Raw genomic sequence first — 26,108 nt, forward strand, 5'->3', positions numbered from 1 at the left:
TCTCATCGCTGCTGTCTGGGGGAGCATGGATGAAGCTCCAGTGGTCTGCCCACGTGCCCCCCACACTCCAGGTGTGATCTGTGTCTGCATGTGTGTGTGTCTGTGTGTGTGTCTCCGGTGTGTCTGTGAGTGTGTCGGGGGGTGTGTGTGTTGTGTGTGTGTGTGCGTGTGTGCGTGTGTGCGTGTGTCGTGTGTGTGTGTGTGTGTGTGTGTGTGTGTGTGTGTGTGTGTGTCTGTGTGTGTGCATGACTTGATGCTTGCGCCCGTGCGTGCATGACTTGATGCTTGCACTCGTGCGTGCATGACCTTGTGCGTCATCTCACCCCACTCCCAACCCCACCTTCTTCCCTCTTCGCAGTCCGTGCGCATGATGTCCTTGGCGGAGATTACACAGCGGCTACAGAACGGCTCCAAGCCACTGCTGGCAGCTGTATTGGGCAAGCTGGAGCCCGATGGAAAGCCGCTGCGCGTCCACGACCAAGACGTCATGGTCAGTGTGCATTGTGTATAGTGTACATGCGTGCGTGCGTGTGTGTGTGTGTTTGTGTGTGTGTGTGAGGTGCTGAGAGGGGTTCTTGGCAAATGCTGGGGTTGTGTGCAATGTGTGGACATGGTACCAGACAGGCACACAGTGCACGAACACGCGTGTGAGTGTGCTGGCTTGTAGCAACAGTACAGCCACTGAACCTTGTCCCTTGTTTTGTGCACCGTTTCTGATGCAGGCGTGGAAGAACACCGTCTATGAGCATTCATCCGCGCGCACGTCAGGCATTTGGTCAGTGAAGTAGTGTGTGTGTGCGCGTGTGTGTGCGTGTGTATGCGTGTGTACACGCAGTTCCTGTTGCTTCTGGTGTATGCTTTGGCCTCAATGATGCTGTGGTTGTGTACCGCTCACGAAACAACGGGGGATGCGTAGGTCTGCCAAGAGGTCAAAATTGTCGCAGCAAGAGAGCGTGTGCAACATGGTCTTCCGTGACCATTCATCAAGGTGAGCCTTGCCATCGACGTTGGCTCGGTGGATGATGTGCTGTGTCGACGAGCATTCGGCAAAGCACGCAGGCATACTCGCTCTTTGGCCATCTCCCTTGCTCTTCTCATTGACACTTGACACGCACAACATACACACATGCACACACATATGCACACACATACACACACAACGCGCACACAGTGCTCAGGTTGAAGGAGGGAGTTGGGAGCTGCCATATCAGGTCACCAACAACAACTTCCAGCCCGCAAACGTGGTGCGTATGATGTTTTCTGTGGCTTGGTTTTGTCATTCACAGCTTGCACTGCACTCGCTCATCGAGCATGCCGATATCACCTCATCATTCGGCCTCTTTTGTGTGTGTATAAATGTGTGCGTGTGTGTGTGTGTGTCGTGCCTGCAGGGTGTCGTTGCGGCGCTCTTCTCGTCTGTGGCGGGACGGTCCATCGTGGTGAGGCGGAATGCAGCCATGTGCTGGCCACTGCTTGCGCGTGTGTCTGTATGTGTGAATACGCGCCTATGCCGGGTTGCAGCGGTTTGCAATGAGTGATAGAGCAAGCTCACTGACACACACATGCACACTGACACACACACACACATGCTCACACATGCTCACATATGCTCACACACACATGCACACTCGTGAGCAGGGATACGAGACTGTTGATGAGACGGTGCCTGTTGGCCTCAACGTCCTTGGCATCGGTACTGCCGCCACACACACACACACACACACGTGTCACGAGGCGTTAATCGCATCGCATTGTCTTTGTTGCTGATGAGGTGTGGACTGCTTCTTCGCCCCACTCACTGTGATGAGTGTGTGTGTATGACCGTGTTGAACAGGCGAGTTTTACTTGACGAGCCGCGGGCTGATGATGCGCACAAGCGGCAGAGGCGTCAGTTTGTTTACCCGCGACACGCTGCAAGATGTCATCAACAGGTGTGGCGACAAAGGGATGAGCATCTGCTTTGCTGTTTGTGGCAGCAGTTTGACGGATTGACTCTTGGAGCCCCACATACACACACACACTCACTCACTCACTCACGCACACACGCACGCACGCACACGCACGCACGCACAACCCACCACATCGCAACATTCACAACACGCACGCCACAGTGCGCAAGCGCGGGCGTCGCTGTGGCGTGTGATGCTGCTGCTGTGCGCGACGCTGGGCACGCTGTGCGTGGTGGCGATTGTCCGCTCTGAACTGCGGCGTCTCCATACCCAGCAGGAGCGCGCGAGGCAGATGGCACGCATCATGCAGGCGCGTGCACAGCAACAACACGCCGTGCGCCAACACAGGGCACAGCAGCAGGAGCGGCGACAGGTGCTGCGACAACACCGCGCACAGCAAGAGCAAGCGGCACGAGATAGCGACGAAGCAAACGAATCCCCCACAAACGTGCGTGTCTGTGTGTGTGTGTGTGTGTGTGTGTGTGTCTCTGTGTGTGTCTGTGTGTCTGTGTGTGCCTGTGTCTGTGTGTGTGTGTGTCTGTACCTGTGTCTGCGTCTGTGTGACTGTGTGACTGTGTGACTGTGTGCCTGTGTGTCTGTGTGTCTGTGTGTCTGCTCACCTTCTTTGTCCTCCCTTACGCCCTTCTCATTACGCTCACACTCCTTCACCAAAACCCTTTCCTCTCCCCCTCCTCCCCCTCGTCCCAACCGTTCAACCAGTGCAACGTCTGTCTCGACAATGCCTGCGACACTGTGATTGTGGTAAGCGCCCAAGTTGAACCATTTGACGAATGCACCATGCATCTCGCATCACCTTTGCTCATTTCCACCCTCCTCACCCTCTCATCCGTTTCCTCCCTCAACCTCCTCTTGTGTTGCAGCCGTGCGGACACATGTGCATGTGCTCCATGTGCGCTGATCGGTTGCTGGACTTGCCACGGTCACAGCACCGCTGCCCCGTCTGCCGAACACACGTCGACAACATCATCCCCGTGTTTCGATCGTGACCACGGTTGGCGGCTGTGCTTGCGCCACTCTCGAGCTGTGAGTACACACACACACACACACACACACACACACACACACACACACACACACACACACACACACACACACACACACACACTCGTGCTCTTGCGTTGGGCGATTACTTTAATTTGTAATGGAGAAGCGACACAACCAGTGGGCGCGTTGTCACAACGTCACGTAGGGTCTTTGATCACTTATGCACCCCACTCGGTCTTCAAGACACACAAGGCATGGGGTTGACGGTGAAATCAGCAATAAACGAACAGCAATGATGAATGTATGCAAAACAGCATGTGTGCATCGGGCGTCCTTCTACTTTGTTGGTGTGACATGTGCAGGACAGAACCACGGCTCATCGTCATCGTCCTCTTCGTCGTCCATGTTCACTCCAGCGCACTCGGGGTGATACACGCGGGGGCATCCCTGGGCGCAACAACACGCAAGAGTGCGGCAGAGTGAGTATGCAATCCACATGGTGTACCACGGACCATTGCAATCACACAATCACACCACAAAGTGCACAGTGACCCCTCAAAACACACCCACACGCACACGCACACAACCCACCTCAAAGTCGCACAGCAACAGGGTGCCTGGCTTGCGGCACTTGTGGCAAATGTCCTCGTGGCCGTCGGCTCCAACCAGTGGCGTCGCGCGTGACTGCGCAGCCTCGCGTCCCTGCATACACATCAGCAACCAACAACATGAATGCCAGTCCGAATGGCACACCACCAACCGTGCACACGAAACTCGCGAAGCTCGCGAAACATTGCCACACCACACCCCCCCCCACACACACACACACACATCACACACGCGCACACACCAGTTTCTCGATGACGCCGCGACAGCTGCTTGCACCGCAGTGGCACGTCGTTCGACCACGGCTGCCCAGGGAATCAAGCTGCAACAAAAACACGACATAGTATGTGAGGGCTACGACGACAGTGATAGCGATAGCAGTAGTGTGTGGCGCGGGACAATCATTGAAAAGGGCAATCATTTGCAGAGAATATTCTTAGCACGTGATGGTGTCGAACCTGGTAGTCGAATGTGAGCTCTGTTCCTTTGGGAATGTCCTCCTTGGCAAAGATGCCAACACGCGTCTCTCCAAGCACGTTCCATTTCTGCACGCAGTGTGTCAACACGACGCATGAGTGAACGACGATGAACAGACAAGTCGACAACGCGGTTCCACACATGACGTCAGGATGCACACCTACGCACACAAACACACACACACACACCTGTGTTTCGCAGTTGGGGCCACAGCTGTGGTTGATGAAACGGGCGAGGTTGGCTTTGTTCCGAGCATCCACAAAGCTGGAGCCAGAGAGCGACAAAATGTAGAAGCTGTGGTCATTCGCCTGCACAAAGAGAAAAGCGGGAGAAAGATGTGAGAAATACGATGAGGTAAGTGCAGCACGCGAGCACGCAAGCGCGCGCACACACACACACACACACAATGCACACGCACCGCCTGAGACGCAGCGAGGCGGCGTCGGCACTCTGTAGCGTCGATGATTTCGCCCACGTACTCAATGACAAACTGGCCCTCGGCAATGTCCTCGCCGGCCTTGAGGCCCCAGCCCCTAGACCAGATGCGCACAACATTGGCAGAGGGAAGGAATGGCAGGTGAGCCAAGCAAAGGATGCGGAAGGTTTTACGGGAGGTGGAAAGAGAAGCGGGGGGGGGGGGGCAGACGAAGGAAAGGGATGAGAACAAAGACAAAGAGGGACGCAAGAAGCAAGGAAACAACAAAGAGTGGTTGAAAGACAAGTGTACGGATAGACATGGGTACTGCTGCCAACACCATCAAGTAAAGGTGGGGTGTGACAGGACAACCATCGTCCGCAGAAACCTTGCTGTGCGCACAGACAGCTCTTTGCAGTGACTCGCAACATGCACTGCCCATGGGAACAGGGGCAGGCAGAGCACCGCCATTGTGCGGAGAAGAGAAGAAAGGGAAGGAAGGCGTAGAGAGGGAAAGGAAGACGTTTCAAGGAAGGTGGCAACGCACACGTACACACGTACACACACACGCACACACACAAAACAAAACAAAAGAATACTTTGATTGTGTGAGAAACGGGATGAGCTTTGGGTACTGGCGACGCTGGAAGCGGCGGTTCTGGCACTTGTCCTTCACAGGACACGTCTTAGGATCGCACTCGCAGTGCACAATCCGATTCAAGCACGACTGGCACACACACACAAAGGAAGGCCACACGTGCCAGGACAGAGAACACGCACACATGCCAGGATCAACGTTTGCAAGAGCATACGTGAGCTAAGCGACAAATTGAGAGCATCAAGGCTGGCACGATAGCGAACATCAGGCATGCCGGCTCACGCGCGACAACATGCGGGTACCCAAAGCACTCACGTCATCACATGTGTCAGTGGCAGGGGAGCAGCAGCATTCCTGGCCAGGCGTGCGCTTGCGTGGAATTGTGTACACGTTTGTGCGGACACGTTGGAAGGCTGGTGGCTTGCTTGCCATCCGACCACGAATCGCCTCAAGCATCGCTGACTGCACGCGAGAAAGCGGCAAGTTAACATGCATTGGTGGTGAGTGGGTTGAGAGACAATGGGACAGAGTAGGGAACAGCATGTCCATCAGAGCAGCGAGTGGCAACCAAACACACACACACACACCTTGTCAGCCTGCACGGCATCGTAAGCGAGGGCTGCCTCCTGGAGGGCGTGTAGGAACGCGGGTTTCCCTCTGGAGGTGGAAAAGCGGCTCTTCTCGTCACCGCGCATCCAGCGGATGCACGCGTCATGGCGGCCCCACGATACCTCGTTCGTCCCAAAGAAGTTGAGCGCGAAGCAAATGCCTGCAATGATGTGATGTGACGTGATGTGATGTGGTGTGCACACGAGGGAAACGGTGGTGTCAGCAAGGGAAAGGGTAAGTGGGCGAAGCAGGGTGTAGCAGAAGAGCGGACTTTGAACAAGGTTTGGCAACCAGGAAAGGAACATGAACACAAACAAGTTTGAGAACAACAGCAAGAACGAGAAAAGGAAGGTCAAGGTGCTGTTTGTCTGCGTCAAATCCCTGGCCAGGTGTGAAAAAATGCCCCGCGCCAGAGTAGTTATCACACACAATGATGGTTGCTCTTGCACAAACTACAAAAGAGGCACGGCGCCCACGGTGTGATGCGTGCGCGCATAAAACGGCAACGCGCCACGGGCGCTGTGTGTCTTCGTGCATAAAAGAAGAGAGAAGAAAAGGGGGGAAGGGGGGAGGAGAGGAAGAGAGAAGGAGAGGAAGAGAAAAGGAGAGGAAGAGAAAAGGAGAGGAAGAGAAAAGGAGAGGAAGAGAGTGACAAGAGTACCGGCACAGCGCACACACACACACACACACAACACAGGTATTGCATCTGCACGCATGACGGGCTGGTTACCTGGTGGCCGCTTGGATCGCAGCGCCTCTGGGATTTGCGTGTGCTCCAGAATGCGCGCAGGCCAGAACCGGTGTTGGCCAAGCTGGCCAATGGGCGAGTGACAACGCGGTTGTTGTGGCAGGGCCGAAGAGGAACCAAAGGTGAGAGACAGAAGATTGGTATCGCAGACGGGCAAAGGAAGAGCAACTGTTTTTTGGACACCAGCCGCAAAGAGGCACACACAGTGCAACCCACCTTATACCAAACAATGTCCTGTTCCGTGGCCTTGACACCGCCAAGGCACTCGTGGCAGTACCAGGGCGAGTCCTCCGAGGGGGTGCCTGTGAGAGCCAGCACGTCCTTCAGGCACTCCTGGTGGTAGGCAGCAGGGCATGTGTCGCAGCAGAACAGCCTGCCGCCATCACCGCACGCCAGGCAGATGTTCGACTTGGCATGCTTCTCCACAGGCTGGTGCTTTGGGCACAGCAGATATATCGCATTCTGTCCATGGGGGTTCGCGCAACACATGCATGAAATGTGAGTGTTCGCGTTATTCGACAGCACACGTGCACACACACAAACATTCGCGCACATGTGTATGATGCACACGCAACATGAATATGCACATGGCGAACGCACAAAGAACGCACGCGCAAGCATATGCACACACACACACACCCTAAAACACACACCTCATGGAGACAGCCAGCGGGAACGCAGCACGTGTGATAGGCAATGGGGCAGCGAATGCAGCGGACGAGAGGGTACGTCGACGCCTGTGGATATGTGCAGTTGGCACACTTGTGCAAGGGACACTTGAACGAGTTGTCCTTCAGTCTGTCCAGCGGAGCATACGCAGCAAACACGGGTAAGCTCTTTGACTCACGGACAGCACAGCACGTGCTTCACCGCACCGAAATACGCACAACCAAACAAACTCAATCCAAACACACTCAACAACCAAACAAACGCCAAAACAAAATGAGCAGCAAAGAGGGTAATACAATAGGTTGCACTTGCAAAGCGAAAACGTACGCGGCGCGTGGGTTGTTGGAGATGCAGGCGCGGTGGTACTTCTTGCCGCAATTCCTGACCGAGCACGTCTGCAGACCTTCAAGGCCGCCGGGCTGCTCGCACGCAAAGCACAGGTGGTTGCCGGTCGTGCACGCGTCACACACAAACGCGCCCTGCGGAGCACAGCTGAGCCCGACGCAGAAGAGGTGATAGCTGCTAAGGCAGCCACCCTCGCAGCACAGCAGGTTGCCTGCTTCACCGCAGATGCCGCAGTAGTCATCGTGCTTCGTCACATCAACACTGCTGTCTTCGCCTGCATCTGTCGTTGACGCGTCGCCATCGGCCGCAGCAGCGTCCGCATCCTCCTGACTCTCACGCTCCTGATGACGAAAGGCGTGTGTGTGTGTGTGTGTGTGTGTGTGTGTGAGGTCGAGAGAGGGAGAGCGCTTGTGGGTGAATGCGTGTGTGTGTGTGTGTGTGTCTGACCCAAATAAGAGGTGTGAAAACACCAGTCGTCCAAGAACAGACAACGAAGCCCAAGGCGGAAAGGAAAAGGTGGAAGAAGAAACGTGTACGGATAGACATGGGTACTGCTGCCAACACCATCAAGTAAAGGTGGGGTGTGACAGGACAACCATCGTCCGCAGAAACCTTGGTGTGCGCACAGACAGCTCTTTGCAGTGACTCGCAACATGCACTGCCCATGGGAACAGGGGCAGGCAGAGCACCGCCATTGTGCGGAGAAGAGAAGAGAGGAAAGGGGAATAAAAGACACAGCGTGGACAAGAGAACAAGAAAGGTAGACTGACAAGGAAACAGAAAACGTGGATGGGGAGGGACACACAAAGTATGGTGCACATCGGGCCAAAACCGCGTTGGAAGAACAAAACAAGCACAAGACTGCCTCTGGTCTTGCATATCTTGCAGCACACAGTGAACCAAGTAACGCAGAGTCAAACGTACAGCAGCGCGTTTTGCCGCTTTTCTCCTGGTGGTTGCGGCCTTGGCATGCCACTGCTGTTGCTCTTCTTGCGTGAGCGCGTTCCACTGGTCAAGTACATGCTTGGCCGTGTCCGCAACGTCACTGTCCGCGCTTATGCCTACAAACCAAGAAAGAAGGCGACCATCGAGGGCGTCAGTTAAGCACACCACGAGGATTGCTGGCCACCACACCTCTTCCAAAACTGCAAAACAGGATTGCTCCCGCCAAATGTTGAGCCCTTGTGGACGTCACAACGTACGTTTGGAGGTTTCGAGGGTGAACAGCACCGGGCCAGACAAGGTCAAGTCCTGTTGACAAATTCAGTGTGATGAACATCTTGTGTGAGCAGCGTTGTCGGCAGAGACTGCTGCTTTCACCCACGACCAAGCAAACCAGCCGACCGACATACCAGCCAACAATCAACACACAGACTATCAGTGCTGGCTCACCGGAGTGAGGCGAATGTGTTGGAGCATTTCGTCTGCCGCCTCCGGTGATTGCAGCTGCTCGACCTTCTGCCGGCCCAGCTCAACAACGGCGTTTGTCTCAAACACAAGTAGCTCCCGTCGGTACCGCAGCTGCAACGCAAACACACACGCACGTGAGAGCATGTGTATCAATGCGAAAGTCAGCAAGAGTGAGAGTGTGTGTGCGTGTACATGTGGGTGAGGGAGGGAAGGGGTGATGCAAGAAGTGAGAGTACACTCGTATTCCATGGGAGGGCACGAGCAAGACATAACAAATGAGCGTGAACCGCAGCTCGGTGCCCCACCTTGTCTTTCTCGCTCCTGTCCTTGTACACCTGCTTCTGGTCCTCGCTGAGGGCCTGCCACATTTCGCCCAGTTTGGACAAGAGCTCCTGCGGCGTCGCGCAAATCTTCTTCAGCTCTTCCTCCTTTTCCTGGGTGGAGTTGTTGAAAAGCGCCGTTGGTACACGTGGTGAGACACGGCGTCATGGCCAAGCAGGAGCGCAGCCGCATGTGCAAGGAACACGTCAATCATGAGCAGTCAACACGCACGAGCATGCGTCTGTGCGTACCAACACACATGCGTACATGGAAATCAACAATGCCGTATGCACAGGACAGGTGTGGCACACACCTTCCGGAAGAAGATGTAGGCGGATCGGCCACGCTTTGGCTTGTTGCTGATGAGCTTCGACATGGAAGGGGTGGTGGCACCGTGTTCTCTGGCGTGTGCCACAAGCAGCTCCTTGTACTTTTCCATGTCGCGTGCGTACCGCTGGCGGTCCCGCCGCTCCAGCTCCAGATACGGCGCCTTGGCCTCGTCGGACAGCTCCTTCCACTTTTGCCCGAACACCCTGGAGGATTCTATGAGGGTGGCAACACAACACGACACGACACGACACGACACGACACCGTGAGTGAAACAGGAGCTGAACACGCATTCTGCGCATTGAGGACGAGAAAGGCCTCTGACACGCGCAGGAGGCAGATGTAACAGAGAGGACACACGAGGTGAAGTGACAACACACACAAAAAAGGGCAATAAGGGTGGGTGACACGAAGAAAGCGCGGTGTACGGATAGACATGGGTACTGCTGCCAACACCATCAGGTAAAGGTGGGGTGTGACAGGACAACCATCGTCCGCAGAAACCTTGGTGTGCGCACAGACAGCTCTTTGCAGTGACTCGCAACATGCACTGCCCATGGAACAGGGGCAGGCAGAGCACCGCCATTGTGCGGAGAAGAGAAGAGAGGCAAGGAAAGGAAAGGAAGGTGGGTAGGTGGGTAGGTGGGTAGGTGTGGAGTAGGATGGAGACGGCAGGGAAGATAGATAGGAAAGCCAGGGGATTCGCTAGTCGCAGGTCGGCAAAGAAGGGAACGAAAGGTATGGAAACAGAGAAGATTGGGGAAAGTCGTCAAACAAGGGCACAGTGCAGCAAACATCGAACAGACCCACCTGTAACGCTGAGGGGTGCAGGGTCATTGTTGCGCTGCTCTTTGAGAAAGTAGAAAAAGGCACTCGTGTACCTGCAGAGGCGACAAGAACAAGGGTGACCGTCAGGGCATCATGCATATTAGAGTGGCAATTGCACGCATGGCAGAGCAAGACGATTCAGCACGAGCACAAACAAAGGCTGGCCTGACTGACCGCTTTGGCTTGGGCGGTGCTGAGGCGTCCACCTCTTTCGCGCGATCTGACGTGAACAGACAACAAGAGTAAGTGTGAGCAAACAAGCACGTGCGGTGCATGTGTGTATGTGTGGTGAGTGTGCTGGGTTGACAAGAGCAAACACGACGCAAGCGCGGGTGCGAAAAAGCAGCTGAAAAGACTCGCACAACAGCTTCCAGAGTATGATGTCGCACCTTTCTTTGACTTTTTCTTCTTCTGCTTCTTCGACTGCTCCTCCTCGTCCTGTCGCTGCTGCTCCTCAACGGCAGGAGCGGGCGGTGCGTCGTACTCGCCAAAGCACGTCCACTCCAGGATACTGATGTATACATACACATGCGCACAGAGACACAGCCATAGGTAAACGTGTGAGCTGGCACCTACATGCTGACAACCGCAAGAGTGTACGCGTGGTTTGGGGGGGGGGAGTACAAGTTTGGAATTAAAAACAAAACCAAAAACGAGAGGGGGAGTGCATGTCTGAGCGCAACCGCGGAGCTCACCGCTCGCGCAGGGACATGCTTGCCGCCTTGCGTGCTTGCTCCATGGAGATTTTGAATGCCTTCTGCAATGACGGCTTCACCCTCTCCTTGATCAGCTCCCATCCGCCATTCTGTGGGAAAGAGTAGCATGGTCAGCGCAGCACGGGCAATAGGTCTACGCCGCAAGTGGACAGCGAACATACAAACACAGACACATAAACTCACGAGCACACACAAACACACACACACACATTCACCCATGGAAGACGACAAGTACGCAGGAACAGACAACAAACAAGTATTTCGTTTTCACGGTGCAAGTGAGGCGGGAGGCGCGCACCTCTTGTTGGTAATCCCACAGCCGCATGGCCGACTTGTAGCTGGACCAGGCGCGCGTGATGACGTCGCCGAAGAACTGTGGTAACAGCAATGGGCACGACGATGGCGTGTACGCACACAGTGAGAGGCACGTAAAGAAGAAAGCGTGACAGGTAGGAGTAAAAGGCCCCGCAATTCGAAAAGACGTCCTGTCCTATCTGGCGGTAAACCCCCCCCCCCACACACACACACGCATGGGCGCGCACGTGTAGTGTAAAGGTTGAAGGAGAATAAAAGCCTCACCTGCACGTGCAGCATACGGATATCGCCGTTTGGGTTGCGCTTGATCAGGTTGCCCGTGTGTGGCTCGTACGTCAACATGGAAGGCCAAAACTGTTTCACACAAAGGAAAGAAGCAGGTAGAGTTAGGTTGACGTGGTCTGCAAGTGGATTGCAAGCGGCATCATGACATTTGAACTTGCTCTCGCGCGCGCGTGTGTGCTTGTGTGTGCGTGTGTGTTAGGGTGTGTGGCCGTTTGTGATTGTTGTAAGTTAACCACAACACGAAGCAGCTTAAGCAGGGGTAGCAGTGACACATGAGCATTGATGCAACCCAAAAAAAAAACGTACCGGGGAACCTTTCTGCTTGACCCAGACAAGCAAACCAACGCGGGCGTGCGAGGGGATGTGTTTGCTGGCCATGCGGTCAACAGGGTCGGCGAGGTCTCGCAGAAGTGGTGTTGGCGGCGCAGGAGCTACTGGCTGCAGTAACGAAGGCGTTTGCTGCTGCTGTTGTTGTTGTTCTTGAGATGACATCGCTTGATCCTGCGAATCCTGCTGAGGACTTGATGGTGTTGCATTCCCAGAACTCGATGTGCCTTGGCCGCTTGTGCCAGTTGTGCCGGACGTGGACGATGGAGAGGAGGCCGCATGTGGCTCCTGAGGCGAGGGCGACGACCCTTGCATGAGCAAACGGCGGCTGCGGCGACGGGTAGAGGATGTAGAGGAAGCGGTTGCAGTGTCTGGGGTTCGCTTCGCGCGCTTCGCATCCGAGGACGGCGCGGAGGCTGTCGATGACGCGGATGAGGACGATGCCGCTGTGCTTGGCGAATTCAGGGCGGGTTGTGGGTCATCCGTGTGTGCTGCAGTTGGTGGCACGGGGGTGCTGGGGGTGGAAATCGTCGCCGATGTTGTGGGTGGTGGAGGCGGGTCCAAGGGGCCCAGCGTGCCGGCCTTGCCAGCGTCGTCTGGGCGTGTATCCATGACGACAGCTGCCTTGTTGGGGACAGCGTCCTCCTCGTCAGTGGCAGCACTGCTCCCTTGTTGTTGTCGTCGTGGCGGCACGCTATCGCTCATCAACGCGTCAGCCATGGTGGTGTGTGTGTGTTGGTGTGTGTGTGTGTGTGTGTGTGTGTGTGTGTCTGTGTGTGTTGGCGCCAAAACCAACCACGTCAACAACAAAGCTCAGTCACAACTCATGAGGAGCGCTTGAGTTTTTGGCGGGGGGGGGGGACGAGGTGCTGATGGTGCAGGTGCGCACATGGTGGTGGTTGGCTGGTCAGTGGCGCTGGGGCGATGATAAAGTGAAGAGAGGAAAGAGAACAGAGCAACACGGTTTTTTTGGCGGGAAAACGCCAAGTTTGCTGAAGACTTCCGTTGATAATCCAAATGAGAAGAAATGATCATTCTTCTGGAGAACCCAGTTTTCCTTCACTTTGTGCTGTTGTCTACTGGACTCAAAATCAACACACGACGACAATGTTCGGTGGCGGTGGCCAACAACAGCAGCAGGCAAGCCCCTTTGGTGCAAAGCCTGCAGGACAGAGCCCCTTTGGTGCAAAGCCTGCAGGACAGAGCCCCTTTGGTGCAAAGCCTGCAGGACAGAGCCCCTTTGGTGCAAAGCCTGCAGGACAAGGTGCATTTGGCCAACAGCAACAGGCAAGCCCCTTTGGTGCAAAGCCAGCGGGTCAAGGCGCGTTCGGAACATCAACAGCTGGTCAAAGCCCCTTTGGTGCAAAGCCTGCAGGACAAGGTGCATTTGGTGCCAAGCCAAGCCCGTTTGGTGGGCAGACTGCAAGTGCGTTTGGGCAGAAGCCCGCGGGAGGAGGCCTGCCTGGGTTCTCCCAAACACCAGGGGCATTCGCACAAAAGCCAACCGCATTCGCTCCCACATCCTCGGCGTTCTCAAGGATGCCATCGGTGACGCCATTCCAGCCCGCTACCCAGCAACAACCCAACGTGGGCATGCCACAACCGCAGATGCAAATCCCACCCCAGTACCGCATCTTCAAGTTTGGTGATGACAGAGACTACGTCATCATGAAGCTCAACCACTTGCAAGTGTGTTGGTTCAGTGAGCCCTTGTCTTCAACTGGTCACGCGTGTTGTTCTACCTGCAATGTTCGTTTGGGTTTGCCACAGTGCGCTTGAACACAGGCACTTGCGCGTTTGCCTTGCAAGATCGCTGTACTGATGCTATTGCTTCTGTGTGTGTCTGTGTGTCTGTGTGTGTGTGTGTGTGCTCTTGGTTGTCTGGGTGTTCTCAGGCGCTGTGCGGCAGTGGCAACTACCTTGTTTGCGAACAGCCAAATCAAGCATGGCAGAAGATTCCTGTTGAGGCAGACAACGAATACAACATGTTCAAGGTGCGGCCACATGCTGTGCGCGACGCATGGTGCACGGTGTTTCGTGCTCTGTGCTTTACACTTGCTGTTTGCTGCTTGGTGCTGATGAACATCCGGTAACAATTGACGTCCAATGGCCAGCGGTTTTTTTTTTGGTGCACGGGTGTGGTACTTGCGTGCGCGGTTTCACTGATTCACCGTCTACCGCTCGCACTGGACTACATGTGATGTAGGACGTGGTGTACAACCTCATCCCCAAGAGCGCAGACAGCGAAGGCCGGATTGGCCTGCGTGTCAACGGCGACATTGAGAGCATTCGTGGGCTCAAGGATGAAATCGGCTCTCACATCAAAGACAACGTCTGTTCCTGTGTGTGTGTGTGTGTGTGTGTGTGTGTGTGTGTGTGTGTGTGTGTGTGTGTGTGGAAGAGAGGGTGAGAGTGAGCCGAGAGGGTGAGACGAGAGAGTGAGATGGAGCAAGGCAACAGCCACAGCCACCACCACCGGAGAGAAGGGAAGATGCCAATACGTGTGCTGCCTCGTGCTTCTTCGCCTCTCTGCCCCAGTCACAACTGTCCGCACTAGCCCATCATGTCAACGCTCATGCGTGTTGCTCTCCACCGCCATGTCTCTTGATTGCAGGTGCTTGGCCTCGGCGCCCAATACAATGTCGAGGTCGACACCATTCGACAGATGCACGATGGATGGTGCGTGTGTGCGCACGTGTGTGTGTGTGTGTGTGTGTGTGTGTGTGTGTGTGTGTGTGTGTGTGTGTGTGTGTGTGTGTGTGTGTGTGTCTGTGTGTGTGTCTGTGTGTGTGTGCGTGTGTGTGTCTGTGCGTGTGTGAGTGTGTGTGCGTGTGTTTCATGTGTAGTCTGAGTGTGTGTGTGTGTGTGTGTGTGTGTGTGTTCTTTGTATGCACGCTCGCTTGTGGAGCTGTGCTGTTCTTCCACCACCAACGTCCCAACCCAATCCCCTCCCCCATATTACATCGTGCTCAGTGTGGAGATAATCTTCCAAGTGCTGGACACCAACACGAAGAAGCCGCTGCCTGCGAGCGACGTCGATGCGCAGCTCAAGAAGATCTACATCGAGGCGGCCGCCACCCCAACATCAACCTCCTCGTGCGTGTGTATTTGTGTGTGTGTGTGTGTGTGTGCGTGTGTGTCTGTTTGAGTTGCATGTGTGGTTGCGTTGTGTGTGTGTGTGTGTGTGCGCGCGCACACACAAATTGTGTGTGTGGTGTATCTGCCTGCCTGTCTTCATCTATGTCTTTGTCTTTTGTGTTCCTATCCGTTCGACTGTGTCCACTGTCCGGCAACTGCTTCCCTCCATTCACTGCCGCATGTATGTATGTGTGTGTGTTTGTGTATGTGTGTGTGTGTGTTGCCGCTGCTTGGTTTGACCACGGTGCCCAATTCATATGTGTGGTCTGGACAGGTTTGGAAAGCCGGGTGGGCTGGGCGGTGCGTTTGGCACCAAGACAGGTGGCTTTGGGATGAGCAAGGGTGTTGGTCTGGGCGGAAATGCCTCCATGTCCAACGCGAGCGCAGCAAAGGTGCAGGCAATGGAACAGCTCGGTGTTGAGACGCGCTATGATGCAAGCACGCAGACGTTCACCAAGAAGGACTTTTACCCGATTGTCTCACAAACGCGCGAGCGCATGGAAGCAACGCTTCGTCATCCCCCGAAGGTCCGGCTGGTGATGGTTGCAGTCGTGGTGATGGTGGTGGTGATTGTTGTTGTTGTTGTTGTTGTTGTTGTTGTTGTTGTTGTTGTTGTTGTTGTTGTTGTTGTTGTTGTTGTTGTTGTTGTTGTTGTTGTTGTTGTTGTTGTTGTTGTTGTTGTTGTTTGGGCTGCTGTATCATGTGGCTGAGATGGTTTTGTGCGAGCACAAGCCGACAAGGGTGATGCTTCCATCGGTTGTTCACACAACACTCAACACTCAAAACACACAACACACACACACACATACACACACACGCACAGGGCATCCCTGAGTCGATGTGGAAGGATGCGCGGCGCAGCAACCCGGACCCGACGCAGTTTGTGCCGGTGCCCATTTTCGGCTTCGAGGGCCTCAAGCGCCGCGCGGACATCCAGGCGGAGGAGCAGGAGCTGCACGAGCTCAAGCTCTCCGGCGATGTGCAGGGGGTACGTTCATGGGTGTGGTTTTGTGTGTGTGTGTGTGTGTGCGTGTGTGTGTGCGTGTGTGTGTGCGTGTGTGTGTGTGTGTGTGTGTCTGTGTGTCTGTGTGTCTGTGTGTCTGTGTGTCTGTGTGTGTGTGTTCTGGAGCAATTGCCGCTGCTGCGGCTGCATATGCGCGTTTGTTTGGCTGGTCCGGCTGCCCACCATTCCCCATGGCTGCTGTTTGGTCCTGATCATCGCTTGCGTGTGCTCATACAAGCATTTCTTCCCCTCCCACCGCACACACACACACACACACACACACACACACACACACATTGACTCTCTTCCTTACGGCTCCCCTCGCAACAGAGCATCAGCCAGCGCATTTCGCAGCTGAGCGATCGCCAGGCAGAGATGCGAGCGCAGATTGAGACCATCATGTCCACAGCCGTCAAGCAGTCACACCGCGTCCTCAGGGTGTGTATTGTGTGTGTGTGTGTGTGTGTGTGTGTGTGTGTGTGTGTGTGTGTGTGTGTGTGTGTGTGTGTGTGTGTGTGTGTGTGTGTGTGTGTGTGTGTGTGTGTGTGTGTGTGTGTGATTGGTTCGGGACGGCGTAGTCACGCAAATTCGTTTTGTTTTTCACACACACAAACACACACAAACACCAACACCAACACAGCTGATGCGGCTGGCTGCTGCCAAGGACCGCATGGGCTCCATCCAAGACTACAAGGCGCTGCAGACGCGATTTGAGGCCCTGGATGTGGACGCCACCTCCCTCTACCGCGGAAAACTCTCGGAGATCCACGCCCGCGTCGAAATGGTTCGGAGCGCTCTTGTGTTGATTGATTTGTGCCTGTCTGCCTGTCTGTCTGTCTGTCTATGTCTGTGTCTGTGTCTGTCTGTTTTCGCCTCTGTGTCTGTCTGCCTGTCTCTCCATCTGTCCATCTGCTTTGGTGCATACCACTCACTCAACCATCACATCTTCTCCCCACCGCACCCTCCATCCCCTCAACTCGCTCCCAACCTCTTTCCACACCTCAAATCAGTACGGCGAGGAGCTTCGTTCGCAGAACCGGTCGTTTGTGCTCGCCAACACGACACTCGAAGGCATCATGCACCACCTCGACATGCAGCAGGCTGGGCTGGAGCGCGTCTCCTCTGTCCTGCAGGATGACCTGCACAAGGTCGGTGTCATGGAGCAGGGATACTTCTCGCGCCTCTAGCTAGCCTGCACAATATGTGTGTGTGTGTGTGTGTGCGTGTGTTGGTGTGCGTGTGTTGGTGTGTGTGCGTGTGTCTGTCTGTCTGTCTCTCTGTGTCAAGACTGTTAGGTGGTCTCTCTTTTTCTTTGCCTGGTGGAAGTCAATGAATAAACAACAGCTTCCAGATATCCAGGTGCCCAAGTCGCCCTGAGTCGATTCGATTGCTGTATTCGCATGTGCACGCCCCAGACAGCACGCGAAGCGCACACTTGCGGTTAAAGGGGGGGCGTAATATAGAGCGGGGGAAGCGCACAGACACACAAGACGACGACGCAACAACATCCACAGAAACAACAATAACAAGGAGGAGGAGGAGGAGGAGAGGACAGACGAGTGTGGTGGCAGAGGGCAAGATGAGGCGGGTGCCGAGCGCACTAGCCCCACGCGGAACAGCGTCACGAAGACCAGCCAACCACCGGCAACACCACACGCCAAGTGCAGCAAGGAGAGACACGTACGGGATAACAGTGGAGAAGACGACGCCCGTGACAACAAGACGAACCAAGCAGACCCGTTGAGGTATGTACAACGGCTCTGCAAGGCACAACACTCGCCCACTTCAAGTACACACACACGCACACAAAACGAGCAACACGCACACCATCACTTACTACAATAGGACGAGACAATGGCATGTACACAAAAACACAACACAGAGGGCAGGGTGCTCAGTGGAAGCCAAGCTCCTCGGGGAGGGTGAGCTGGAGCTCCTCAATGACGGGCTTCAGCTGGCCGACAACGTAGTTGTATGTCTCATCATCGGGGCTCTTGTCCTTGACGCCCTCAAACACACGCACGCACCTGTCAAACAAAAAGGGAAGGGGGTGTGAAGATTGTGAGTTGCAGTGGGCACATGTTGAAGAGCAAAGCCTTGACGCGGATACAAGACGCTAAGGCACGCAGAAACCACGTGCACACAAGCGCACGCTCCAAGCGCATATCATACATATCAAACACCCTTGACCTCTGCACCCTGCACCCCTTCGCCCTCACCCTCACACACACACACACAACCTCCCCTGTTTCACAGCTCTTTGTCTCATCCTTGCACACACACACACACGCACGCACGCACACACACACACACATCCTCAAACCCTCGCACCATGACACACACACACACATGCACATAAACACGCACGTGGAAAAGTCGTTGACGCGGCGGCAGGCGCGGAGGGCCTGCTCGAGGATCACGGGCTCGGGCACAAGATCGTGGGCAAAGAGGTCGTTGAGACCGCGGCGGATGGCGTGCTCGTCGAGCGTCTCGTCGGCGAAGTACGCCTTCCACTTGGCATCAAAGTCGGCATCTGAAAGCTCCTCGTGGGTCGAGTACATGCGCGCAGCCGCGGGGCGGGCAGCTGTAGCATATACAGTGGGCGCAAACACGAGGGAGGAAGGGGGCAAGTGAGGAAGAGAGCTGTCAGATGTGTGATTCAAACTGTGGTCGTGCTCTGTGTGTGTGTGTGTGTGTGTGTGTGTGTGTGTGTGTGTGTGTGTGTGTGTGTGTGTGTGTGTGTGTGTGTGTGTGTGTGTGCGTGTGTGTGTGTGTGTGCGTGCGTGTGTGTGTGCGTGTGTGTGTGTGTGTAAGGTCGGTGACAAATGCATTCGCTTGTTATTGGGACGCACCAACGGAGCGGAGGAGACCGGCGCGGAGTGGGGCGCGGACAACAGCACGGAACAGAGACATGATGTCGTTGAGGTAGTGTGTTGAGAGAAGGTTGCAAAACCCTAAGTGTGCGAGCGTGTGAGTGTGTGCATGTGCATGTGCATGCATGTGCATGTGGATGTGAGTCAGTGAGTACTGGCCTTCAACAAGCACACACAAACATATGCATGTCTCTCTGTTTGCTGATCGTGGACAACTTCCACGGGTTCTCGCTGTACTTCCACCACGCTCCCCACATGCACACACACACACTGACACTCACACTGGCACAGTACACACCGCAGACATGCGGTCTGCCACCACTGCTCTCATCACCATCACCATCACCATCAACCACCGACAGCACGCACAGTGGTGCAAGAGCAACGAACAGGTGTGCCGAAAGGGGTGATTGCCACTCTGACGAAAGCTACCAACGCACATCCAGGAAAAATTATGCCGAGTTGTGCTGGAAATCGGACATCAGCATAGATGTAGGCCATGCGGTATACGTTTCGCACAAGCGGCAAGCGAAAACGTGCGCACTCAAGCAGACTATCCACACTGCACATGCACTGCCTTTTGATTTCGGTGCGCCAACAGCCAATACAGCCAATACAAACCACCAACACCACCAACACCAACACAACGCATAGAGAGCGAGGATGAGCGCGAAGCAGCAGCAACAGCAGAGGCAGGACAAGCCTGCATCGGCGTACACGCAGGAGCAGCGTGTGCAATGCGTCGTTGTCGATGCCTTGGTGAGTCACGAAGCCGGATGGGGAAAAAGGCAGCGAAAGAACTGCATTCATGGCACACAGATCGTCGCCCAGCTGCATGCGTGTGTGTGTGTGTGTGTGTGTGTGTGTGTGTGTGTGTGTGTGTGTGTGTGTGTGTGTGTGTGTGTGTGTGTGTGTGTGTGTGTGTGTGTGTGTGTGTGTGTGTGTGAGTTTCACTTCGATCATGCACGCCTGCACTCTACCACACACACACACACACACACACACACTCAACTCACACATCGAACATGCGCACGACGCACGCATTCATTAGGTTGTGGCCAAGGTGGCCAAGTTTGCCCGGGACTCGCCCGGCAACAAGGTCATGGGCTCCCTCCTCGGCATGCAGAACCAGTTCAACCTCGAGGTCACAGACTGCTTTGTCATCCCCGACATGAAGAAGGCCAGGGCGAACGACGACGGTGACGAGGACGAGACCGGTGGTACAGAGATGGACAGCGAGCGCATGCAACAATTCAAAGACAACATGCTCAACGCCATGCGGGCCGTCAACGCCGACTTTGACGAAGTCGGCCTCTTCCAGGTCAGTTCGCTGGCTCCTGTCTCGACATTATTCCGTTGCCACTTGCTCTGTGGACTCCCTTCACATATACACATGCACACACACACATCTGCGCAGTGAGATGCCTACTTGACTCACGCAACTACAACCACGCACAATGTTGTGACTCCACACCCTGCAGATTTGCGACGCACGCTCTCTTTTTGACCAAACACTCATTTCCAACCTGCTCGAGTACCAATCAACCATGTCTGCGGCAGTGATCCTCGCATACGGTCAGTGTCACTTTGACAACACCTGCCGTTAACGTCTTGCTTTGCGCGGACAGACTCCACTCTTCATGCCATGCAACCTGCTGCGCTTGTCATTGAAGCGTCGTCGTGGCATTACGGCCACATGTGTGCATGCTGTCACACACTCACACACACACACACACTCACTCACTCACTCACACACTCTCACACACTCTCACTCACTCACTCACACACACACTCTCTCTCTGTCACTCCCTTACACACTCACTCACACACACTCTCTCTCTCTCACACTCACACACACACACACACACCAATACACACACAGATCCCACACTGGTGGAGGAAGACACGCTGTCAGTGCGTGCGTTCCGCCTGAGCGACGTCATGCTCAAATTCCTTGGTCAGCAGAGGGGAGACCAGCCTCTCAGTATTGGCCCCGATGAGTAAGTGTGTCTCTCCATGCTCGTCACCGGTGGTCTGTACTCATGTGGCAGCTTGTGCGAACCTGCGACGCCGTCATTGCAAACTCGACCTGTGTGCGGCATTCTTACGCTGTGATCCCCTGTGTCGTCTTCTCGCTGTCCAGGCTGAAGGTCGACAACAAGCGCCTGACGAGCTCCGACATCTTTGAAGAGATCCCCATGACCCTCCACACATCCGTGCTCGCGCGCGCCGCCATCCCAGAGCTCATTTCACAGACAAAGCAGGACTCGGTGAGTGGGGCACGTTACCCTTTGCTTTGCTTTGCTTCGGGTAAATGGGGGAGTCAGTTGGTGGTTGGCACCCTGTGTGTGGGTGTGTGGGTGTGTGGTTGTGTTTTGTGCCATGTGTATTTGTGTATTTGTGTGATCGTACACCTTCTTGCATACGATGGCTGGAGTGATGAGCATGCTACCTCACCAAGCCACGTTGCTTGCTGGTGCGTGCCCCTGTCTCGTTTTGGACTGTGCGCGTGTGGTTCCAGAGCTTTGAGGAGCTGGACATGTCGCTGGAGTCGTTCCTCGAGGACAACATCAGCGCGATGATGAACTGCATTGACGAGCTGTCTGACGAGGCGGCCAAGTACCACCGCTTCAAGGACTCGGCCGGCCGCAACCAGGACATTGCCGCCTTTTATCGCGAGTTTAAGGATAAGAACACCAGGCCGCCAACCATGCGCGAGCTCCAACAGAACTTCCCCGACGAGGTGCGTGCATGTGTGTGTGTGCGTGTGTGTGGAAGCTGCGTTCTGTGAATATGCTTGCTGTTCCACTGTCATGCGTGGATGTCCGTGTGCACGTGCATCCACCTTGGCCAGTGCAATCACCAACATCAACCGCCTCCGCCCCCACGACCATCACCGCCGTCTCCTCACCCAAACAACGCCACACATCCTTTGCCCCTGTACAACCCCTTCTCCATTCATTGACAACAGCATCTCGAGACACCAACCGGTGTGCAGCCGCTGCTCATCAACTCGCAGATTTCGGCGTACTGCGACCACCTGGCCAAGTTTTCGTCACAGGGCATCAGCACCCTCTACCTCACAGAGACACCCAACGCGGTCAAGTCCGGTGCGCCCGCACAGGAGCAGGACAACGAAGAGAACGCAGCGCAAGCTTCCGCTTAGCCGTCTCGTTCCGTGTGTGTGTGTGTGTATGCTGTGTAGGACAAGTTGACTGTCGTTCGTGTTGTGATGTGGATGTCGTGTCTGTGTGTAGCTACCCCCATGTTTGTGTATGTGTGTGTGTGTTGAAAAGTGGTGAAACAGAATACATGCGTGTTCCTTACGGTATTGTCACGAGTGGAAGAGCGATCTCATTTTACTATTCACGGGCCAAAGTGGCACGTGTGGCACCAAGTTTCTCCACTGGCTGGCAAGTGTGACTGACACCTGACGCTTGCTTGCTTGCAACAATACTTGCGGTCACCGCCTATGCCTGCTGCTTCACGGAGCCATCCTCTGCAATAAGGAAGGCGTCCTGCAAACGAACGACGACAAAATGGGTGCGCGTTACTCGGGAGCGCGGTGCGCAGACGCAAGCAAACGCAGGCAGGTACTGCGATGCTCACACACATGTGTTCACACACACACACACACACACACGCACACACACACACACACACACACACACACACACACACACACACACACACACACACACACACACACACACACACACACACGTATTCACACCTCGTTGGTGAGGGTCTTGGGGCCGGGCCCAATGCCCGTGTGGAGAATGTACTTGACGCCGTCAGCTGTTGTTGGGCCGGAGATCTTCTCCCGCACAGCCGCGTCAACAGTGGACGAATAGTCCGATGCCGTGGTGGAGCGGCCGCGGACAAACTCGCTTTCCGAAGATGGAAAGTAGTGGCACACCAGGGACAGAATCTCCTGCACATGTTGCTTGAGGCAGTAGATGACGCAGTTTGGACCCGCATCGTACGTGTACGCAGCCTGCAGTGCACATCACGTCGCGTAGCCATCATGGAACATGCAAAGGGGTGCATCAGAGTGCGACAGGAGTCAAGAAGAGGAACACCATTGAATTGTGGGTTGTGCCATGAGGGCAAGGCGCGCGTGCAAAAACACACCCACACACGCCTCCCCCCCCCCCCACACACACACACATACATACATACATACACATGCACACACACGTGCGCACGCACCCGAATCTCTCCGGCGGCGTCGTTGTACTGTGTGAGAATCTGCACAATCTGGCGCGACACGTCGTTCATGTAGAAGATGGGTGGATATGTGTCCAGGCACGTGGCGTGGAACTGGTTGCTGTCCTGTTGGTGGTGTGGAAGTGAGCGAGTGACACGTATGTGTGTGTGTGTGTGTGTTGTGCATCAACGAGAGGTTTCTGAATGGCGTGGTTGCGACTGATTGGTGCAGAGGAGCTGTGGCAATACAAACAAGCGCTCAAGCTCTCATGACGCGAAGGGTCAAGCTATACACCCACCAACAACCACCACAACTACTACTCCACACCACCACCCAAACAACCACCACAACTACTACTCCACACCATCACCACCACAACTACCACAACTACCACAACCACCACAACCACCACAACCACCACAACTACCACAACCACCGCAACCACCACAACAACCACAACCACCACAACCACCACAACCACCGCAACCACCACAACAACCACAACACCAAACACAACCACATCACCACCCCACAATGCTACGAACCTGCATTGTGATGCGCCCAAAGGTCTGGAAATCGCGATCCTGAATTGCCTTCTCAATGTCCTTCATGCGCTGGGGAACAACAACCTCCGCACGGTGCTGATGTGTTTTGGGTGGAGGGAGGGAGATGGCGATGGCGGTGGTGGTGAGGTAAGTACATGACGGGGCAATAGGGTGCACACGACAATGACACTGGATCATGCGAACGCATTTCGATGGTGTGCACAAACACATACACACACACATGCACACATACACACGCACAGACGAGTGCACGCCGCTCTGCGTACGTTGATGAGGGCGCTTGTTTTGACTGTCGACTGCATGCCGCTGGTGCTGCTAACGCCCTTCTTGCCCGCGTTGACAACAAGGATGAGCACCTGCATGTCTGGCCAGTGTGACTCTGGCACAACCTGACACAAAGTTGTCATGGGCGTGGAGGGGCGAGTGGTGTTGGGGGATGTATGAGGTCGCCACACAGCAATCAACAGGTGCACATGGACATACCACAAGATACATGCACCAACACAGCCACACACAACACACATAGCACACAAAGCACGCACACACACACACACCTGGGAGGCGAGGCTGTCTGCGCCATCATCGCGCGTGCCCTTTTCCCAGCGGACGAAACCGCCCATGAGAGAGCGGCACGCGCTGCCAGAACCAACGCTGCATGGTGGTGGTGGTGGCGGCGGTCGCGGTGGTGAGTGGTGGGTGGTGGGTGGCAGTGAATCATGAATCGGGGAGTATGATGTACTGTGAGCCGTGCTGCGACATGTATCGACACTACTGTGAGCCATGCTGAGACATGTATCGACAGCTCACAGCATCACACGGCCTGAGCAGAGCGGGGGATGTGTACCGAGCAATTGCGGTAAGCTCCTGATCCTGAACGCCAAAGAGCTCAGCCAGCGCGGCAACTGTTGACAACGGCATCGAACAGCCACTCCAAACGTGAGCTGGGCTGCAAAGGCATCGTGACACGCAAAGCAGCGTACACGTGCGCACACCCATACACATACAAGAAAACACACACAAACCCAACACACTCACTCACTCACACACACACACGCACGCACGCACACACACACACACACAAAGTACAAGAACACGCAAGCACGCAAGTACGCCAGTCGCACCAAGACAGGCGTAGCCAGCAGCAGAGGAAGCAAGGCCAGCGGCCGTGGGGAAGTTGTTGACAGAGGCAATCTTGATGTGCGCGTCCTTGAGCGGGTGCTCGGGGTCCTTCTTTGCGGCCAGGGCGCGCACCGCGCCAAGCACGTTCTGCAAGCGCTGGTTGGAGATGTCCTCTTGCCTGCAAGCAACGCATGCAACAGAACAAAATGCAGAGCATCAGCAACCAGTGTGTCAGAGAAACGCAGTGCGCCATACCGCTGTCTTGGTGTGAGACGCTCACAGAATAAGACACAGGTCAGTTATGGACTGTCATCGCTGTCGTCATCGCCCTGTCACCGCTGTTAGTGTTGCTGTCCTTGCTGCTGTTACTCATGTGCAGCTGGGGTGGCAACTCACTTTCCGTTCAGCCAGATTTCATCAGCCTCGAAGCTGCTGCTGGCAGCCACAGTCGTCCTGGCATGAAGCTGAACAGGTGTGTTTGAAGGAATGTGCATGCGTGTACGTGGGGGAGGGTGAATGAGTGTACGTGTCGTGTACGTGGGAGAGTGTGAATGAGTGAGTGCATGTGTGTGATTGATTGTGTGTGTGATTGATTGTGTGTGTGTGTGTGTGCAGTGCAGTGCATCATTGGGCAGCGCATGTTGCGTGAGCCCTTCTCGGCGCCGTTCGCCAGCAAGGCGCATAACAGAGAAAATGGTGAGCATAGTAACAACACCTGCTCTTGGTCCAGCGTTCCGCTGAGTGAGGAGTTGATGGGAAGCAGCAGCTTCGTATCACGCTTTCCCCCTTTTGCCAGCCAAACGATCCCAAGCACACGTGTGTATGCGTGTGTGTGTATGCGTGTGTGTGTGTATGCGTGTGTGTGTGTGTGTGTGTGTGTGTGTGTGTGTGTGTGTGTGTGTGTGTGTGTGTGTGTGTGTGTGTGTGTGTGTGTGTGTGTGTGTGTGTGTGCGTGTGTGTGTGTGCGCGCACGCGTATGAATGAGTACATCATACGCCGCCACAGCCGTCACAGCATATCAAATATCGCCACATCGCATCGCATCGCATCGCACCACACGCAGCGGAGCAAGTTGGAACGCATGTCACTCACAGTACTTGATGACGGCAATGTTGACAGGCGCCGTGGTGGTTGCGCGCACCACGCCAGTCTTCGCACGCTTGGCATCCATCGTGGTGGTGTTGTTCAGTGGTGTTTGTTGTGGGGTGAAAAATCACGCGGCACAAAGGCAAAATTGCATTTGTTTGTC

General features: G+C 55.1%; 6 protein-coding genes across 6 annotated transcripts; 3 read left to right on the forward strand and 3 right to left on the reverse strand.

Annotated features, from left to right (window-relative positions):
• PTSG_09361 (uncharacterized protein) lies at nt 1-3,059 on the forward strand. Its single transcript, XM_004989561.1, has 11 exons — nt 1-71; nt 359-490; nt 723-775; nt 917-988; nt 1,172-1,244; nt 1,392-1,439; nt 1,639-1,693; nt 1,835-1,931; nt 2,112-2,397; nt 2,670-2,711; nt 2,831-3,059. The coding sequence occupies exons 1-11, from the start codon at nt 30-32 to the stop codon at nt 2,954-2,956; spliced, it is 1,026 nt and encodes a 341-aa protein (XP_004989618.1). The 5' UTR covers nt 1-29; the 3' UTR covers nt 2,957-3,059.
• Nucleotides 3,060-3,083: 24 nt separating this feature from the next.
• PTSG_09362 (uncharacterized protein) lies at nt 3,084-12,871 on the reverse strand. The gene is made up of 25 exons (XM_004989562.1): nt 11,930-12,871; nt 11,603-11,692; nt 11,322-11,396; nt 11,003-11,112; nt 10,697-10,818; nt 10,482-10,527; nt 10,290-10,360; nt 9,466-9,695; nt 9,137-9,265; nt 8,814-8,942; nt 8,624-8,672; nt 8,346-8,482; nt 7,404-7,762; nt 7,061-7,205; nt 6,624-6,869; nt 6,390-6,471; nt 5,638-5,819; nt 5,366-5,512; nt 5,052-5,179; nt 4,456-4,570; nt 4,226-4,345; nt 4,019-4,105; nt 3,805-3,882; nt 3,546-3,656; nt 3,084-3,401 (listed from the first exon to the last, which is right to left on the reverse strand). The coding sequence occupies exons 1-25, from the start codon at nt 12,668-12,670 to the stop codon at nt 3,291-3,293; spliced, it is 3,840 nt and encodes a 1,279-aa protein (XP_004989619.1). The 5' UTR covers nt 12,671-12,871; the 3' UTR covers nt 3,084-3,290.
• A 186-nt stretch (nt 12,872-13,057) lies between these two features.
• Nucleotides 13,058-17,278, forward strand: PTSG_09363 (uncharacterized protein; the record flags this gene model as incomplete). The annotated part of the gene is made up of 10 exons (XM_004989563.1): nt 13,058-13,639; nt 13,846-13,944; nt 14,157-14,282; nt 14,565-14,629; nt 14,924-15,046; nt 15,363-15,615; nt 15,912-16,076; nt 16,422-16,529; nt 16,732-16,875; nt 17,102-17,278. The coding sequence occupies 10 exons, from the start codon at nt 13,058-13,060 to the stop codon at nt 17,276-17,278; spliced, it is 1,842 nt and encodes a 613-aa protein (XP_004989620.1).
• A 191-nt stretch (nt 17,279-17,469) lies between these two features.
• PTSG_09364 (oxidase heme a,cytochrome) lies at nt 17,470-19,426 on the reverse strand. The gene is made up of 4 exons (XM_004989564.1): nt 19,334-19,426; nt 18,944-19,045; nt 18,459-18,675; nt 17,470-18,118 (listed from the first exon to the last, which is right to left on the reverse strand). The coding sequence occupies exons 1-4, from the start codon at nt 19,404-19,406 to the stop codon at nt 17,986-17,988; spliced, it is 525 nt and encodes a 174-aa protein (XP_004989621.1). The 5' UTR covers nt 19,407-19,426; the 3' UTR covers nt 17,470-17,985.
• A 60-nt stretch (nt 19,427-19,486) lies between these two features.
• On the forward strand, nt 19,487-22,369 carry PTSG_09365 (uncharacterized protein). Its single transcript, XM_004989565.1, has 7 exons — nt 19,487-19,723; nt 20,016-20,285; nt 20,446-20,539; nt 20,847-20,964; nt 21,108-21,234; nt 21,486-21,707; nt 21,936-22,369. The coding sequence occupies exons 1-7, from the start codon at nt 19,628-19,630 to the stop codon at nt 22,128-22,130; spliced, it is 1,122 nt and encodes a 373-aa protein (XP_004989622.1). The 5' UTR covers nt 19,487-19,627; the 3' UTR covers nt 22,131-22,369.
• Nucleotides 22,306-26,077, reverse strand: PTSG_09366 (diphosphomevalonate decarboxylase). The gene is made up of 11 exons (XM_004989566.1): nt 25,952-26,077; nt 25,575-25,645; nt 25,256-25,323; nt 24,862-25,037; nt 24,585-24,642; nt 24,295-24,391; nt 24,007-24,129; nt 23,720-23,815; nt 23,177-23,299; nt 22,698-22,961; nt 22,306-22,482 (listed from the first exon to the last, which is right to left on the reverse strand). The coding sequence occupies exons 1-11, from the start codon at nt 26,028-26,030 to the stop codon at nt 22,435-22,437; spliced, it is 1,203 nt and encodes a 400-aa protein (XP_004989623.1). The 5' UTR covers nt 26,031-26,077; the 3' UTR covers nt 22,306-22,434.
• Between the last annotated feature and the right edge of the window lie 31 nt (nt 26,078-26,108).

This window comes from Salpingoeca rosetta (assembly GCF_000188695.1).
Source record: "Salpingoeca rosetta unplaced genomic scaffold supercont1.28, whole genome shotgun sequence".
Lineage (NCBI taxonomy): Eukaryota > Choanoflagellata > Craspedida > Salpingoecidae > Salpingoeca > Salpingoeca rosetta.